The sequence below is a fragment of the Mytilus edulis genome, chromosome 13 (genome assembly GCF_963676685.1).
Source record: "Mytilus edulis chromosome 13, xbMytEdul2.2, whole genome shotgun sequence".
Classification (NCBI taxonomy): domain Eukaryota; kingdom Metazoa; phylum Mollusca; class Bivalvia; order Mytilida; family Mytilidae; genus Mytilus; species Mytilus edulis.
This window is the reverse complement of record NC_092356.1, coordinates 18527192-18546700: the sequence shown is the minus strand read 5'-3', so window position 1 is coordinate 18546700 and position 19509 is coordinate 18527192. Positions and strand designations below refer to the sequence as shown.

General features: G+C 32.8%; 1 protein-coding gene across 1 annotated transcript; it reads right to left on the bottom strand.

The window, feature by feature from the left end:
* Nucleotides 1-315: 315 nt before the first annotated feature.
* Nucleotides 316-16359, bottom strand: LOC139501719 (beta-1,4-galactosyltransferase 4-like). The gene is made up of 8 exons (XM_071290862.1): nt 16306-16359; nt 13137-13407; nt 12302-12543; nt 10555-10739; nt 7335-7457; nt 6752-6844; nt 2097-2235; nt 316-1027 (listed from the first exon to the last, which is right to left on the bottom strand). Exons 1-8 carry the CDS (start codon nt 16309-16311, stop codon nt 896-898), a joined length of 1191 nt encoding a protein of 396 aa, XP_071146963.1. The 5' UTR covers nt 16312-16359; the 3' UTR covers nt 316-895.
* Between the last annotated feature and the right edge of the window lie 3150 nt (nt 16360-19509).

The window sequence follows — 19509 nt, the reverse complement described above, 5'->3', positions numbered from 1 at the left end:
AATACCACTAAATTGACAACACTACATGAGAAAAATACAAGACAAAAAACGAAAGAACCCTCTGGTCTCAGCACAGAGATATACATGAAAAAATATAACAATACATTACAACACGTAAACTGCAAAATAACAACGGACATCTCTCATGAATTTATGACAACGTAAATGTTATTTAAAGGAATTCATCAACGATACCCGGCTAACGATTTGGTATAACATACGAGTTTCGTCTACATAAGACTAGACGTTTTATCTCAAAATCTACTTGATGAGACAAACTTTATAGAGTGATAGTTATAATTCATATTTCCAACGCATTTTTTTAAAGATTTATTGATATGCAAATAAAATGTAGATTAATCAGTATTGTTTTCGTACGAATTCCTGCTCAAAACGTCATAAAAGGGAATTAATTTGCTTGTATTTTTTTCCCGATTTCATAACGTTGGCAAATAGTTATCAAAGGTACCAGGATTATAATTTAGTACGCCAGACGCGCGTTTTATCTATATAAGACTCATCAGTGACGCTCATAATAAAATAGTAATAAAGACAAACAAGTTAAAAGTTGAAGAGCATTGAGGATAAAAAATTCCAAAACGTTGTGCCAAATACGGCTAAGTTAATAAATGTCAAGCTTATATATAGACTATACTTATCATATTATGAATTGACGGTATCTACCAAAGTTATGTTTAGGCATTTGTATAGAAACTCATCTATCGTTGAAGACTTTTGGGTTGAATTCTAGATATGTCTTTCGCTATTTTAAAATTTGTTTAAAATATTCAGGTGATCTTCAAAAACATTTTCTTTTCAGTAAATTCAATGACACTGGTTTTTTTTCTCAGATCAATGTACACATTACTCCTTGAAATATTGTAAAAAGTCAACATTATGTTTTTAATGTAGTGTTTAAATCAAGCTTTCTTCCAAGTAACTGCTCGCACGCCATGTTGTTTAACGTCAGAGTTGCATTCGGAAGACTGTCGAAGTTGGTTATATTTCGTATTCGATTCATGTAACCCTACAACATTAAAAAAAGCAATTATTTGTCTTATTTGGACTGCAACGATTGGGAAAAAGGAAGTAAAACATTGCATATACAATTAAACCTGTCCTAATGTTCGCCTCTTAATGTTCATTATATTCTTGTCCCGCTGTATCAATATTTGTACACTTTAAACCTCAATGCTGGTAACGACTCTTAAAAGGCGAGTTTTCTTATACGGTAATTAGGACATTTATAGTCAGCACAGTCAGACTTGACTTTTTTCTTGGCATGAACAGCTGTGATATTTATAATGTTTGTCATATTCCTTGTCATAAATAAAGTATAAAAATGCAAAAGGCGTCCATAGAGAGAAAGATATATGTAAATAATCTATTAATCTATAAGTTCCTCCTGTTTGTTACTTTCTCGGATGTGTACCGTCATTGAAAGGTTTCAAAGTAACCGTTTCATACAATTTCTATAATCTCGGTTTCTATTTCCCGAATTAGACAGTAGTATGTTAAGAAATATGATCGCACTGGAAGTTGCCGAGACTGATAAAATATTGGGCTTACAATAATGACTTCCGTGGTCCATTTCAGCACAGACATAAATTCCAACGCTAGAATTTTTGAATAATGCAAGTTCTGCTCGAGTGTGTAACCAGCCCAGTTGTCAACAAGAATTGTCAATAAGATTACAAAACTTTAATTGTTTCGAAATGCTAAGGATTTTCCACCCTGGGAATAAACTCATCATAGATACCAGGACTAAATTTAGTATATACGCCAGACGCGCGTTTCGTCTACAAAAGACTCATCAGTGACGCCCGAATCCAAAAAAAAAAAATCGCAAATTAATTTACGTCTTCTTTATTCTATAACTTCCTGTAATAGTTGGAGTACACCAACCTTAGTAGAAAAAGTTTGATCACACCTTAAATGAATATACTAGTATAAAATATTAGATACCGGTAAACCACTGCAAACTAACTTCTATGTACATTAAAATGAATAGTGAGTATAGTAATATGTAAAGTCAGCATGTTTAATGATACACTTGTGCTACTAAAATAATTTTTATTCTAAACAAATATACTCACGTTCCTGATTTTTTGAGAAATTACTCCGATATCTACTAAAGTGAAGAGTTTTTGGTTTAGTATTTCTGCTTTCTCATATGATGTGGTGTTGAGACCATCGATCTGCCAGGTTCGTCCGGTTTTCTCAAACGACCAACATCTACAAAATAAGATAAAAAACATAAAGCATTGTTACTTATTTAAAATTTTATAAGTGGGAGGTTTGGCCAGTGGCGGATCCAGAAATTTTCATAAGTGGGGGCCCACTGATTGACCTAAGAGGGGGCCTCTTCAGTCACGCTTCAATGATTCCCTATATAAGCAACCAAATTTTTTCCCAAAAAGGGGGGCCCGGGCCCCCTGCCCCCCCCCTAAATCCGCCTCTGTTGGCTAGCCATAACATCTGGTTCAGCCCATTATTTGTTTTAACAATGTCATGTACCAAGTCCGGAATATGACAGTTGTTATCATTTAACCAGTTTCTATGTATGTTGGCGTTCGTTTTTGTAGCACTTCAGTGTTCCTGTTACTTATTTGTTTTCCTCTTATAGTTGATGTTTTTCCCTTAGTGTTGGTTTGTGACCCGGATTTGTATTTTGAGTTAAATCGATTTATGACTATTGAACAGCGGCAAACTACTATTGCCTTTATTCATATATATATATGTATATAAAAACGTGAATTTCGTCTACAGAAGACTCGAATACAAATAGTTATCAAAGGTACCAGGTTTATAATTTAATACGTCATACGCGCGTTTCGTCTACATAAGACTTATCAGTGACGCTAAGATAAAAAAAAAATTATAAAGCCAAAACAGTACAAAGTTGAAGAGCATTGCGGACCAAAAATTCCAAAAAAGTTGTGCCAAATAAATTGTTCGTTGTTAATAAAGTACGAAGTAAAAGAACATTCAGGACTCGAAAATTCGAAATGTTTAACAAAATACAGCTTAGTTTGTATATTCCTTTGTATGAAAATCGTCTTGATATAATTATCGAAGAAATCTACCGAGTGGTGAATGATGCCAATCTGTCAAGTCTTACAGGGTTATCGTCAACGAACATAATCAATTAAATAGTACTGTTAACCAACTAATTTTCGCGAGCGATTTATTTTAGCGAGTAGAAAAATATCGCGAATATAAATCTTCGCGAAAGTGTATTACTTGGAGTTTTCCCTACTTAACTACATCAAGTAAGTTTGACAATCGCGAAATTAAATCGTCGCGAAATGGGCTAGAAAGGGCTAAACGCGAAATAAAGTATCCGCGAAAATAAGTTGGTTTATAGTAATTGATTGGTCAATTTTCCTTTTTTAACGATGGGATGAGATGAAGTTATGGATGTGGACAAACAAAAAGGAAATGATGGATAGAAAATGTAAAGAAAATTAGCTAAAATAATGAACTGAGAACAATGGTGTGCGAAATTATATTTTTTTAGAATAACTGTCAAACTAATTAACAACAGAAAATAACGGGCAACAAAATGGAAAATAATGTACAATGAACAAAAGAATTGATAAATACAGAACTAAGGAGACCCTCTTAAATAACTTCTACATTTAAGTGGAGAATAGCTTTAATGAATTACATGTTTATGCTAAAGTCTATTTGAAGTTTAAAGTTTTACTAACATGCGATGCACCTGAGCCGTTTTTCAAACTTTATATAATTACCTTGATTAGGAACAATTAAAACCAACAATTCAAGTCCGGGGATGTATGACTACCTTATCTATATAACCAAAGGGACATAAATAAATAGCCAAAAGTAAAATCACAAAAATACTGAAATCTGTGGAAAATCCAAAACAGAAAGTCTCCAATCAAATGGCTAAATCAAATGATAAAACACATCAAACGAATGGACAACAACTGTCATATTTTTGACATGGAACAGGCAATTTCAAATGTAGAAAACGGTGGATTGAACTGGTTTTATAGCGCTAAACCTCTCTCTTGTATGACAGTTGCATCACATTTTATTTATAACTATGCGTTTACAAAACAGACATAATAGGTAAAATTGTCAAAATAGGGGTACTAGCCAAATGTACATTTTTAATGCACATATCTAACATACGGCTAAATTATATATCATTAGAAAGCTGAGAATGTGTACTTTCTGAATATCCCGGTCGTCAAAAGAAATTATGGTGCATTTTTTTTTAATAGGGATCAAAGGTCATGGGTGCAATTTCACATCATGGATACCTCCAGTAGAAAAATCGAGTCAAAACAAATGCAAAAAACGAAACAATACTATAGGAATACTGTATAACTGCTTGGAAAATATATTTCTGTCGAAGTATTAATTTTATTTCGATCGATTTTAACGGTAACGTATGAATGCACTTCTTAGGAAGAATGATAAGAAGTAAGCAATATCCTTTAGCTCTACTTTCCGCTATATAGATGATGTTCTTTCACTAAATAATTCAAAATTTGGTGACTATGTGGAACGCATCTATCCCATCGAACTAGAGATAAAGGATACTACAGATACAGTTAAGTCTGCCTCATATCTTGACTTCCATGTAGAAATTGACAACGAGGGTCGGTTGCAACCAAAACTTTACGACAAAAGAGATGATTTCAGCTTTCCGATTGTGAACTTTCCATTTCAAAGTAGCAACATTCCAGCAGCACCTGCATGCGGAGTATATATCTCCCAATTTATACGATATTCCCGTGCTTGCATTTCCTATCATGATTTTCTTGATAGAGGGTTGCTGCTCACATGGAAGCTATTAAACCAAGAGTTCCAAATGGTGACGTTGAAATCATCCCTTCGTAAATTTTACGGACGCCATCACGAGTTGGTTGACTGTTATGGAATAACCATTTCACAAATGATATCGGATATGTTCCTTACGTCGTAACTACAATCCCCTTCCCTTTCATGAATGTGACCTACCGAATTAGACTATTTACCGGATTTGTTATCACATAAGCCACACGACGGGTGCCACATGTGGAGCAGGATCTGCTTACCCTTCCGGAGCACCTGAGATCACCCCTAGTTTTTGGTGGGGTTCGTGTTGTTTATTTATTCCTTAGTTTTCTATGTTGTGTCATTTGTACTTATACTATTGTTTGTCTGTTTGTCTTTTTCATTTTTAGCCATGGCGTTGTCAGTTTATTTTCGATTTATTAGTTTGACTGTCCCTTTGGTATCTTTCGTCCCTCTTTTACTACAGGACTAATGGCACTCTTGGGGACTGATAATCCACCAGTATTGACCCACTATTATAAAATGAAAAACAACAATGCAAAAAAAATAATTTTTAAACCATCATCACGAACACTCAAAACCAAAAACTGAAAGGTTTAAAAAATATATAAGGTGTATAGGGAACATAATGACCAAAACATCTTGTTTAAGAACATGATTAAGTACAGGCATCGGTAGCAATCGGAGAGTTTGAATTTTGATGGTAAATATATCGTATATCATCTAGTGGTTGAAAATCTTGGATAGTTGTCAAAGGTAGCAGTATTATAATTTAGTACGCCAGACGCGCGTTTCGTCTACATAAGACTCACTAGTGACGCTCATATTAAAATATTTATAAAGCCAAACAAGTACAAAGTTGAAGAGCATTGAATACCCAAAATTCCAAAAAGTTGTGCCAAATACAGCTAAGGTAATCTACACCTGGGGTAAGAAAATCCTTAGTTTTTCGAAAAATTAAAACTTTAAGTTTTGTAACCAGGAAATTTATAAAAAAATGACCGCATTATTGATATTCATATCAACACCGAAGTGTTGACTACTGGGCTGGTGATACCCTCGGGGACGAAACGTCCACTGGCAGTGGCACCGACCCAGTGCTGTAAATAGTTATCAAAGAGGGACGAAAGATACCAAAAGGGACAGTCAAACTCATAAATCTAAAACAAACTGACAACGCCATGGCTAAAAATGAAAAAGACGAACAAACAACAGCCCACACGACACAACATAGAAAACTAAAGAATAAACAACACGAACACCACCAAAACACTAGGGGTGATCTCAAGTGCTTTGAAAGGGTAAGCAGATCCTGCTCCACATGCGGCACCCGTCATGTTGCTTATGTGATATCAACGGTACCAGGATTGTAATTTAGTACGCCAGACGCGCGTTATACATGTTATAGTACATGGTTGGTGTATAGATTTTAGGGAAGAATATAATCAAAGATTAAAGGAAGGCTATAGCCAGAGGTTAAGGAAACAATATTCTCAGAGGTTAGAGAAAGGAAATGAGCAGAGGTTTAGGGACGAATTATATCAGAGGTTAAGGAAACAATATGCTCAGAGGTTAAAGAAGGGTAATATGATCAGAGGTTTAGGGATAAATATGACCATAGGTTACGAAAATCATATGCTCAGAGGATGAAGAAAACATATGATCAGAGGTTTAGAGACGAATATGATCAGAGTTTAAGGAAACAATATGCTCAAAGGTTCCGGAAAATTGTGCTCAAAAGTTAAGAAAAGGATATGAAGTTTAGGGAAGAATATTTACAACAAGTTTTGTCGTCTATTGTTATTTTATGTCATGGCGTTTTCAGTTTCTATCAATTTATCAGTGTGTATGTCTTCTTGGTATCTTCCTCCTCTACTTGAAACAATTAAAAAAAACCTTCAAATTCAAAATTGAACTTTTGTTGCTTTATTGTACTTACCTTTCCTTGTTCGGAAGTTCAGTTTTATTAGATGTACTGCCACAGTACGAATATTTATCTTCAGTTCGAACTAAGTCATAATGGGTCACTATTCTACAAAATACATCCATCGCAAATCAATTTTGTATTTGTGCAAGACACACCAAAAAAAAAATAGACAAAGGAAACTTGATTGCTCTATCATTCTAACATATTCTATCTAAGCTAAGGTGTTGTTTTTATTCACCCACAAATGTCACAGTGAGTTGAAGAAGGAGAAGATTCAGTTTGTGTTTTTATTAATTGACATACTTTTACAGAAGAGCAAATCAAATGACAATACCAATACTAAAAATCCAGGCTTAAATAAGGCTTACACATAGTTATACACTTTACTTCAGTCACCGTGACCCGCGATATCACGGGTGTGTTCTAGTACAATTGAAACGTATATATACAATTTCATTGTGTACCATTTTGTAATTATGCGCCTTTACTGATTATCATTATTGCTTATGTGACGGTTAATTTGTTTACTGTCTCTGCATTGACGTACACATTTGTACAAAACCACAACGTACAGCTTTAATGACAAGACATATACCTTCTGTAAATATCCTCGTTTTCCGTGTGGTTTCCAATATACATATTGGACCATCCATTTATTTGTGTGTACTGCTCCGGATTCATGGAAATGATACCACCAGCCCAGTCCTTATGTGGAAGCCTTAAATGCAAATGGTTAAACATTAATAATATTATGCATAAATTATAAGGTAGCAATACACAGTTAGGAGTTTAGTTTCGCATTTTGGCCCCTGTGGATTTTTCAAATAGGAAAGTTATTGTGTAATAAAATTCATTTTTAGACAGCTGAGTGCTAATTTAGCCTTCAAAGGTGGTTTATACATTGTAAGTGCATCAAGATTATTTTTTACATGTTTTACGGGCTGTTTTCTGTTTGACAATCCGTATTTTCATAGCTAGACCGGCCATCGGTCCAGAAATTAATGTAATGTTTACAAACACTTTTTTTCTACACGAAGTTTTTGACGCAATTTTACAAAAAAATGAGATGAAAGACATATGATTTTCCTTGGATTTGCTGAATGATATATGTACACAGTTTCAGAAAAGGTATTACTTCAAGCGATTGAAATTCTACTTTTAGCCAAATTTTGGGGAAATATGTGACATCTTTTCCCCCCTTTTTGCAATATTTTAAAACAAATAAATGCAGATTGTTGCCATAGATACACCCAAAAGAAATTATATTTTACCATTTTATATACTGGATATAAAATCTATGGAAGATTCTGATTACATACATATGCCCATATATGACACAAACAGTAAGCTTGATATTGCAAGAAAGCTATGAAAAGGGGATGGTAAAATTTATAAGGGCAAATTTTAATATTTTTTCCTAACTGTTTATTGCTACCTTATGGCATACTTACCAAGCTCAGAAATGTGTAATTTAAGACCTTTCATGCCTCAGATCTATTGATATTTAGATTCTAAATCAACTTCTGAGGAAATTAAGTGTTTAAGAATGACAATACATGTTAATTTTATTGTTTACAGTCCTTAGCAACCAAAATTAGACATTTTGACACAAGGCTTATATTTGTACTCTATCGGCTTAACTCTTGCTTCTGATGGATTGGGCTGCATGTAGTAGCCTAAGTATAGAACGTGTTGGTTTTTTTCTTGCGAATATATCAAATTATTGTTTTAATCAAGATTTCATGTTACATTTTGGCATATTTTAAATGTATAGTTAAATCAGAAGTAAGAAGTTGATTCCCTATCACCAAGTTTTTTAATCAAGTCTTTGATATGCTATAAGCATAAAGATTAACATTTTTATGCTTGAAATTGCTGAATTTTGTACTATTTTGCATCATCAGAGATCTTTTTAAGATTTTCAACATTAAAAAACTGACAAAGAGGTACAGTTTTTAAGATTTTGCTAAAAATTGAGGTAGAGACAAGATTTTACACTTTGACTTGGCACCTTTCTTTAAAATCAGTTTTTGTGGCGTTTCAGTGTCAACTGCTAACCTTCATAAAATATTCATTACTCAACCAATTTTCAAAAATAAAAGACCATTTTGCTCGATTTAGCTAGCAGAACACAGAAAATAAGTTAAAAGGGAGAATTTGAAAAAAATATTTACTATTAAGGTAGCAATACACAGTTAGGAGTTTAGTTTCGCATTTTGGCCCCTGTGGATTTTTCAAATAGGAAAGTTATTGTGTAATAAAATTCATTTTCAGACAGCTGAGTGCTAATTTAGCCTTCAAAGGTGGTTTATAAGTGCATCAAGATTATTTTTTACATGTTTTACGGGCTGTTTCTGTTTGACAATCCGTATTTTTATAGCTAGACCGGCCAACGGTCCAGAAATTAATGTAATGTTTACAAACACTTTTTTCTACACGAAGTTTTTGACGCAATTTTACAAAAAAATGAGATGAAAGACATATGATTTTCCTTGGATTTGCTGAATGATATATGTACACAGTTTCAGAAAAGGTATTACTTCAAGCGATTGAAATTCTACTTTTAGCCAAATTTTGGGGAAATATGTGACATCTTTTCCCCCCTTTTTGCAATATTTTATAACAAATAAATGCAGATTGTTGCCATAGATACACCCAAAAGAAATTATATTTTACCATTTTATATACTGGATATAAAATCTATGGAAGATTCTGATTACATACATATGCCCATATATGACACAAACAGTAAGCTTGATATTGCAAGAAAGCTATGAAAAGGGGATGGTAAAATTTATAAGGGCAAATTTTAATATTTTTTCCTAACTGTTTATTGCTACCTTAAATGCAAATGGTTAAACATTAATAATATTATGCATAAAATTGAGCAATTTATTATGTGGTTAACTGAATTCAATCCAAAATGACAAAAACCTTCAGCACATGTCTTTAAGGTGAAAAAGTCAAAATGAAATTAAGATCAAATTAAAAAAAAATCTCCACACATAAAATTTAGAATGGAAATGGGGAATGTGTCAAAGAGACAACAACCCGACCATACAACAGAATAAGGTCACTAATAGTTTTTTTTCTGTTTTCCACACTTTCCATGACGTGTTTCAAAATTGTATAAAATTTACTCCGTCGGCAGTTGAGCAGACGACATAAGAGATAGAAGGTATATTTCTTTGTAAATAAACTGGTTTCCTCTTATAAAATATGATTAATTGGTGGTGTTTTATTATTCATGGCTTTGTCATGACATCAAGATTATGTTTATTGAGGAAGCTGAAATACTTAGGAAAACCCACTGACATTTGGGAGGGAAAATGGTAATCCTAGTCAATTAAAACTGAGTCAAAGTTAATGGTGTGATCGTATAGTTATCGAATTCGGTGACTAGATTATTCGGTTTACTATGCATGCTTGTTTTTAGCACAAACACATTTTTATACATTTGATCACAACTATAATAAAATTAACGGTACCAATTTTCTTGCACCAGATGCGCATTTCGACAATACATGTCTCTTCAGTGATGCTCGTGGTCAAAATATTTGAAATCCAAAGCTTAAATAAAAGATGAAGAGCTATAATCCAAAAGGTCCAAAAAGTATTGCCAAATCCGTGAAAGGAATCAGAGCTTTGCATGAGGGAGATACATTCCTTAATTTATAATAATTTCTATCATTTTGTAACCTATACTGTGTTGAAGCATATTCATTTTTAATCTTGCTTAGGCAAATTATTTATTTTCAAACTACCTCCAAGGAAAATCTATTGATCGTGTCTGCGTAGCCTAATGCATGACGTACTTATAGTTATTTCTGTCTATCCTCTTTGCCATGTGACGTGGATAATATTCACAGGCATAATAGTTCCTGTCATCTTCTGGTATCACATCAACATCGTGAAATATCACACAATCATACTTCATGTGGGTCATGGCTTTCTGGAACCCTATGTTGAACAACAAGCCTCGATTTGAAATATCTGACGTCTGTAATTTAATGAAATTACTTCTAAGAATATTGAAGTTATACTATGATAGCAATTACTACTAATTCAAATACTATACAACAACAACTACTACTACTAGTTTATTTTTTCAAAATTTAAACTACTACTTCTACTACTAATATCACTACTACTACTTATTTCATTTAAACTACTACTACTAATACTACTACTAATACTAGTAAGTAAGTAAATTTTTATTATAGTGACATGTGTAATAACAGTTCAGTAGAGTACAAATATATTACATACACAATAAAATACACCCGACCAATTGGGTCTATAAGTCACTTTACTTCTTTCACTACTACTACTACTACTACTACTACTACTACTACTACTACTACTACTACTACTACTACTACTACTACTACTACTACTACTGCTACTACTACTACTACTACTACTACTACTACTACTATTCCTACTACTACTACTACTACTGCTACTACTACTACTACCTACTACTACTACTACTACTACTACTACTACTACCTACTACTACTTTACTTCTTTCACTACTACTACTACTACTACTACTACTACTACTACTACTACTGCTACTCCTACTACTACTACTACTACTACTACTGCTACTACTACTACTACTACTACTACTACTACTACTACTACTACTACTACTACTACTACTACTACTACTACTACTACCTACTACTCCTACTACTCCTACTACTACTACTACTACTACTACTACTACTGCTACTACTACTACTACCTACTACTACTACTACTACTACTACTACTACTACTACTACCTACTACTACTTTACTTCTTTCACTACTACTACTACTACTACTACTACTACTACTACTACTACTACTACTACTACTACTACTACTACTACTAACTACTACTACTACTACTACTACTACTACTACTACTACTACTACCTACTACTACTACTACTACTACTACTACTACCTACTACTACTACTACTACTACTACTACCTACTACTACTACTACTACTACTACTACTACTACTACTACTACTACTACTACTACTACTACTTATTTTATTTAAACATATACTTAAACTAATAATATAGTACTACTACTTCTATCACCATCATGACCATTTCTATTCTTCTACTACTTCTACTTCTACTACCATCATTTCTTTTGTTATAATACTACTACAGTAACTTCTGTTTATACATGAACACCTACTGATACCTCTAAATCTACTACTTTATTTTACTACAGTTGCTACTACTACCACACACATCACCTCTACTACTATACTACTGCTTCGTGTACTTTCGATTTAACTGAAATAATAACTAAAACTGAGAATGGAAATGGGGAATATGTCAAAGAGACAACAACCCAGGCATAGAACAGACAACAGCAGGTCACCAATAGGTCTTCAATGCAGCGAGAAATTCCAACACCCGGAAGCGTCCTTCAGCTGGCCCCTAAACAAACATATATACTACTAATTCTAATACTATATCTACTACTAGTGCTAATACCAGTACTAACTAATGGACAAACTATATAATGATATATATGATTACTGACCTGCTGTCTTACAGCGTAAATTCCAAACTCAAGTTGTTGTCGACGTAACTTTGGTAGCATGTTGTTAATGAAGATTTGAAATTGTTTCTCTCTTTCTGGATTTTTGTATACAACTAAAATAATGGCTACTTTTTGGTATGGGATACATAACTTTGGCTTATAATGTCCATTCGCCATGAAAACAAACTTTTGTTCTAGCGTTTCCCATGATAAAACGGATTTGTTTACAGGACGTCTGCCTTCTAAAATAAATTGAAAAAAACCCACCTCATCTTGAAAATAAAACATTTGTTTATCATAGGACAGCAATAACCGGTCGCGCCTTTACATTTTAATGTTTAGTTGAACCGTTGTCTTGAAACTTGTGTCAAAATCCTTATTTTGCATTTATATCAAATAGTGTAGTGTTTATTAGAATAGTTAAACTGTCAACTCAATGGTACTTTCAGCTCAAAATAGTGTGTTTTATATGCTTATTAAATACTTATTAAGCCACATGGAAAATAAGAATAGAGGAGCAACATATAAAAACAACTGTTGGTTGTTGTAAAGTTGTATGAATAAGAGACACATGCATCAAATAAGTTAAAAATAAAGGCAACAGTAGTATATCGCTGTTCAAACTCATAAATCCATGGACAAAAAACAAAATCGGGGTAACAAACTAAAACTGAGGAAAACGTATTAAATATAAGAGAACAACGACACAACACTACAATGTAACACACACAGAAACGGACCAAGCATTTTTAAAAAATATATAATTTACCTAAAAACATTTAACAAAATCATAGAAAAGAGCGCATGTGTACAACCTGTATATTCATACACTTACCGAATTCTAATGGCGGCCAAGCACAATAAGCTGCTTCTTTTGATTTATTAGTAGATTTTAGAAGATAGTTCTGCACTTCCGGGTAATGTTCGGCTATTTCTTGCTGTACGATCTTTTCCATGTCTTCATCAGGTATAATACACCGAGGTTCTCGAAACAGCCGAGACAATAGTCCGGCCATATAACCCCAGAATACAAAATAGATAACGGACAGGACAATGAAATAACAACATTTTTCTCCCATCCAGATTTTAATTCTGCGAATTGATACCTTCAAAATATAATAAATAAAAGAACCAGAGACTCATACTAAATAGCAGAGAATATTAGGACTTCTGAAATCCCTCTACCCTCAAAGAATAATATAGAAATAACATTAAAAAAATACATTTGAAAACGGAAATTTATCGTTTCTTATAAACTCTTTAGTTTCTTGACATAACATGATAATTATTGTCGAAAACTACATAAAATAAGCTATCTTAAAAAACAGTTATATTCATCAATATACTTAAATGAGGGGGGGGGGGGGGGGGGCAAGGGGGGTCCCCATAACAGCAAAACAGTGAATTGATTTGGTGAAAAACAGATAACAAGGAATTGAAAAGGGACAATAACAGATAACAGTAAATGAAATATGAAAATAAATCTGTCCAGGACCAATCCAGTAGATGACTCGTAGATCTTAGTATATAACTTGTGGTATGGACCTAGAAAATTGTAATTTGTGTAAACAAGACGTTTCGGCCGTTGAGGCAGTTCTGCCTTGGTTGATTTTTTTCCGTAACTTGTACAATAAGTTATAGTATGGATGTTGAATTTTTCTGAACGAAATTACTGGTTTCTGTTTTTGATATACGGATATTGTTAATCTAGGGCATTTGAGGATGATTTAGGTTTTTTTATTTAATTTTTGAAAGAAGTGCAGCCAATGACACTTTATTATCAATTTGATTTTTAGATTTTTTATTTCTGAAAAGCAATATATATTCTTTACAAGTAATAAACAAAAAAATTGATGCACAATCTATTTTTTGTATTTAATGACCTCATGATAAACCTTACTTATAAAATACAAAAATACCCAGATCAGTGGAGACAGGACATGTAACTGACACACGCATGCCAATTATGGTTATTCTGACAATAGAAATTGACTCAAGTGGCAATTCTGATAGTATAATAGAAATTGGACCTAGTGAAAATTTGGATGACACCAAGTGAAACACCATGCAATCATGCATCTTATGTGAAATTATAGAATAGGGAAAATTTGGGTACAGCATTGGAGAAGCTGTAGGATTTTTAAAAGGGTATTTGTCGAAAAATTAAACTGAAGACACATCTTTATTTGCATCAATGGTTTCTGGGCTTCAATTTTAGCCATGTGAAGCAATTAAAAAGCTTTTAAAATATGGTGGTCAGGGTTCTCTTTCATGTAATCGAAAAGAGAGGGAGTAGCACTTATAATATAAATGCTAAAAGAAAAAGATGTATAATTCCCAAAGACATAATATAACCCCATACCACTTAGTAATGTAAAACAAAGGAGAAAACTAACTGCCTAATTTATCCACAAAATAGTGAACGAGAAACTTAGTAACACAGTAACAAACTACAACCACTGAATCCAGGCTCCTGACTTGGAAATAGGCACATACAGAATGTAACTGCGTCAACTTTAGCATGCTAGATGGTGTCCAATCCTCCCCTAATCAGGGACAGTGGTGTAATAGTACAGCATAAAGATTACTATGTGGTCATTGAATAAACAAAATCTATAGGGTGTACCAATGCTTTTTTTATAACAAAATCCATACTATAAGTTATTGTACAAGTAATAAGTGAATTATAATTTGTACAAAATGCTACATGTTCACAGAAAATGGAATTTATTACAAAGGATAATAATAATATATACTGGAATGGTCCTGGGTCCAACTGATTTTAAAAGAGGGACGAAAGATACCAAAGGGACAGTCAAACTCATAAAACTAAAACAAACTGACAACGCCATGGCTAAAAATGAAAAAGAAAAACAGAAAAACAATAATAAACAGGACACAACATAGAAAACTAAAAAATAAACAACACTAACCCCACCAAAAACTAGGGGTGATCTCAGGTGCTCCGGAAGGGTAGACAGATCCTGCTCCACATGTGGCATCCGTCGTGTTGCTTATGTGATTACAAATCCGGTAAATAGTCTAATTCGGTAGGTCACATTCGTGAAAGGGAGGGGGATTGTAGTTACGACGTAAAGAACATATCCGATATCATTTGTGAAACGGTTATTCCATAACGGTCAACCAACTCGTGATGGCGTCCGTAAAATTTACGAAGGGATGATTTCAACTTCACCATTTGGAACTCTCGGTTTTAAAAGCTTCCTTGTGAGCAGCAACCCTCTATCAATATTATATTTAATATGTTTATGTGATGTATGTTACTGAAATTCTTCTGCAAATACAGGGCCACCCGATATTACCAGTAGAAAGACCCCAATAGATATGCATTGTAAGAAGATGTGGTAAGCGTGCCAATGAGACTATTTATATCCATTTTAAATCACAATTTTCAATTATCTTCAATTTCTAAGGAAGATTGGCTGTCAAAATGCTAACATTCCAATTTTCAATAACAGTTAACAGCAAATAGATTCTCACAATAACAGATAACAAAACAGATAATAGTCCTATAACAGCTAACAAAGAATAAGACAATAACAGCTAACAGTAAATATATTTTCAGAATAACAGATAACAAAGAATTAAAATACCCCATAACAGCATAACAGTTAAACCCCTTGCCCCCCTCTTAAATGACAGGAAGGGGTGAAAATTGATAATCTTGACAATACTGTACTTTTCGCGAAAAACGAAAATTTGAATTTTACACTGTATGCATGATTTCAGATCTCCAACAGTTTTTCTTTTACTTGAACAGTTAACTTGCAAATTGTATATATATACAGTAAAACGTGTCACAATACAGGATTTTATCGATTATATTTGAATTCGTTTCAATTTATAATTCTCAATTTATACATTTTAGATGTGAATCGGGAAAGTAGCATTGCGCCAAATATCGCTTACTAATATATTAATCAAAATCAGTTTTGAACGTTTAAAAATATCAAGAATAGTAACGTAAAATTGAATAAACTTACCGCCATATACAAGAACAGAGTAAAGTGACGACAGGTTTTACTCTCACTACAGTAACATCTGCGTGTATGTGTATAAATTGTAAATTATCATCTGTAACATAGCTACATTTAGCTATCTATATTACTAATTCAGTCTAATCATAGCGTAAAATTTACAAGGACAGAAAAACTGTTAAAATGTTTTTACTGATCATTATTTTAAATAATCAAATAGTGCCCTTAAAAAAAATCAGTTTTTAGTGGGGTTCGTGTTGCTCAGTCTTTAGTTTTCTATGTTGTGTACTTTTTGTTAGTTTTTTCGTCGTTTTTCTGAAATGTTATTGCCAGTATTTTTTTTTAACTTATGAGCCTCTCAAGAAGAAGAAGAAGAAGAAGCTGAGAGATAAAATAGAGAAAAAAATAGAAAAAATACCTATTACCCTTTTATGGATATGTATCTGGTATTTCTTCTTTATATCAGTCGTTTCCCGCGAACAAAAGTCACTCCGGTCACTTGGTAGTCATTTTTTTCAAAATGGCTGGATCCGCACCTGAATGAAACAATTCTCTACCAGAAACCAAATGGGATAGAAATTTAAAACAACTACTATGGTATGTCACCGTACGACCATCAATAACGAGCAAATCCCATACCCATCATTATTTAAAGCCATACCGTGAACTATACTTATAGTTGTTAATTTCCATGTCATTTGTTCTCTTGTGAAAAGTTGTCTCATTGACAATCATACCACATCTTCTTTTTTATAAATATTAACTCATTAAAGACGATAAAAGGTACAGAAACACCCTAACAAAAACATAAAAAGACACAATGTACAGAATTGATAGTATTTGCAGTTACTTAACGGTTCAAGGCCTATAAAAAATGTCAAAAACTAAAATATCAATCAGTAAACATCCAAAAGCCAATTGGTTTAGTGTCAAGACGTCATTTACAGTAAAAAATAAACAACAACCAATAATAACCTTGTGCAATGCTAAAATATAGGTATCGACATATACGTATAACAATAATATTTAGTTAGGTTTAAATTTACTGATAACAAAAACAATATTTAAACCGATAAAACAATATTTAAAGATCTTATTATAGTGTTGAATTGATAGCCTTTCAGTATAAGTTAATTAAAGGAGCGATAAGTGTTAGTATGGATAAAAGGAAGTGTGCGGTCTTCTTTAATGATAAGGAATTCCAACACAAACAGAGAAATGAAATCCTTTTGATGTCAGCATACAAGTTTTCAACAAACGATATCGACACAATATGGTTAGTTTTCAATCACCTCGAGTTTAAAAAAGTGTCATATATTGAAATAAAATCAAACAGAAACTATTGAATATCTGCGGTCAACTTCAATTCTCAAAATGAACAAAAAGATTAAATAAGAGATTTTAAGATGTTATTGTACACTCTGAAAGTTTACGCTGTTTCAAGAGGCAGATATACATAATATACAGCTTGATACAGCTAAGATATGACATATAAAACAAGCACTGAATATTTGATAATAATGACAATTGTTACTTTAGAATATTGGAGGGCGTGGATGGGGCTTACAAAATAGAGAATAATGATCTAAAAAATAGATGAGGGATAAAACTGATTTTCATAAAGAATGAAGATTAACTATGGAAAATAATTGAATAAAATACTTATTAATTACAAAAATGAGCTATGTGCGAAAAAAGATATTAAATAATGACAAATAAAGATAATTTACATGAGAATTTATCAGAGTATTAAGTATAATTTTTAGAAAGATAAAAAAAAATGCCTCAAAATATCAAAGAATAATTCAAGATCATCATACAGTCTGTAATAATGTAACTTATCGTCCTTCCCTACGCCTATATCACACTGCTCTAGATTGTATGGTCCTTCAAACAAACAATACATTTTCTTTATTCACTCTCGAATAACTATTCTGTAAGTGGGATTTATTATTTGACTCCTTAAATTGTCAAAAAAAAAAAATCCAACATTTCGAAGAAATTTCAATTGAGAAATAAATAAAATGTATATTCTAAACACTTCATTGACACAACGTCATTTGTGCTATCATTGATATTAAAGCACAATATCTTCTTTGATTTGTTCTATAATTGATAAATCCATAAATAATGGGGTATTGTTTATTAATAAACGACAGAAAATTATTACATGCACTTGACAAACCAAAGCAAAAGAACAACGCTTTATTGTTTTTAAAATCACAATTACCATCAAAATAAATCAAAAGTTAAAATCGCACTTGAAGTTTAAGCCACCCCTCCTAATTGACCAAATTTGAGGGGAATTTCGAACAGATATATCATGTTACAGGGGGGAATTTACAAAAAATACCAGTCGAGAGAATGTTTAATTTCGCGAGGCGTAAGGTGAGGGAAATTCATTCTCAAGACTGGTATTTTTCGCAAATACCCCTCAAAGTACATGCTTTATCTGTTTAATTACACCGAGTGTTAACGTTCAAGAACGCATTGATGATCGTGGCGTTACAACCGTCCAGTCGGATAGAGTAGTTTTTGGCAAATACATGTACCACGGCAGAGAGGATAAAAAAGGCATATCATTTTTGCATATACCCCGGCGGCGTTAAAAAATGAACGATATTCATTTGATAACAGTAACTTGTTGAAAAATACACTTGCTTTCAACCAATCAAAACCCAGGATTCTTACATAAGGTGTAATTAAGATAGAAATACCAATAGCATCTATTCATTTATTCACTGAAAAGAAGCCTACAAATGGGGTCTAATGTTAACTTGGGGTAAGATAAATGGGAATACAAGGGTATAAATTGTATATGAGGTATAAAAGATGAGGTAAAGGCCTCCTTTTTTCTCAAATATCAACGAACGAATAAAATCAAGAAATATTTAGAAGTAAAATCAAGAAATATTTAGAAGTTTTATTTTATTTTGTATATAAAGAGGTTTCTAAAATATGTGATTGCTATTGATAAGTAGAAATGAACACATTCGTAACCGTTGCTTCGTTTCAGTTGTTATGTCTGTCTGTCTGTCTGTCTCTCTCTCTCTCCCGTCGGTAAATATTTGCATTATTGAAGATATATATTTTTACATACTGTATCTCTGTTTTCTACAAATAATAAAATCGTCGTTTTATTTCCGCTCATTGAAACACATTTTACTTATTTCATTTATTTCTGTATCTTTGGAAGTTTTAATACATTTG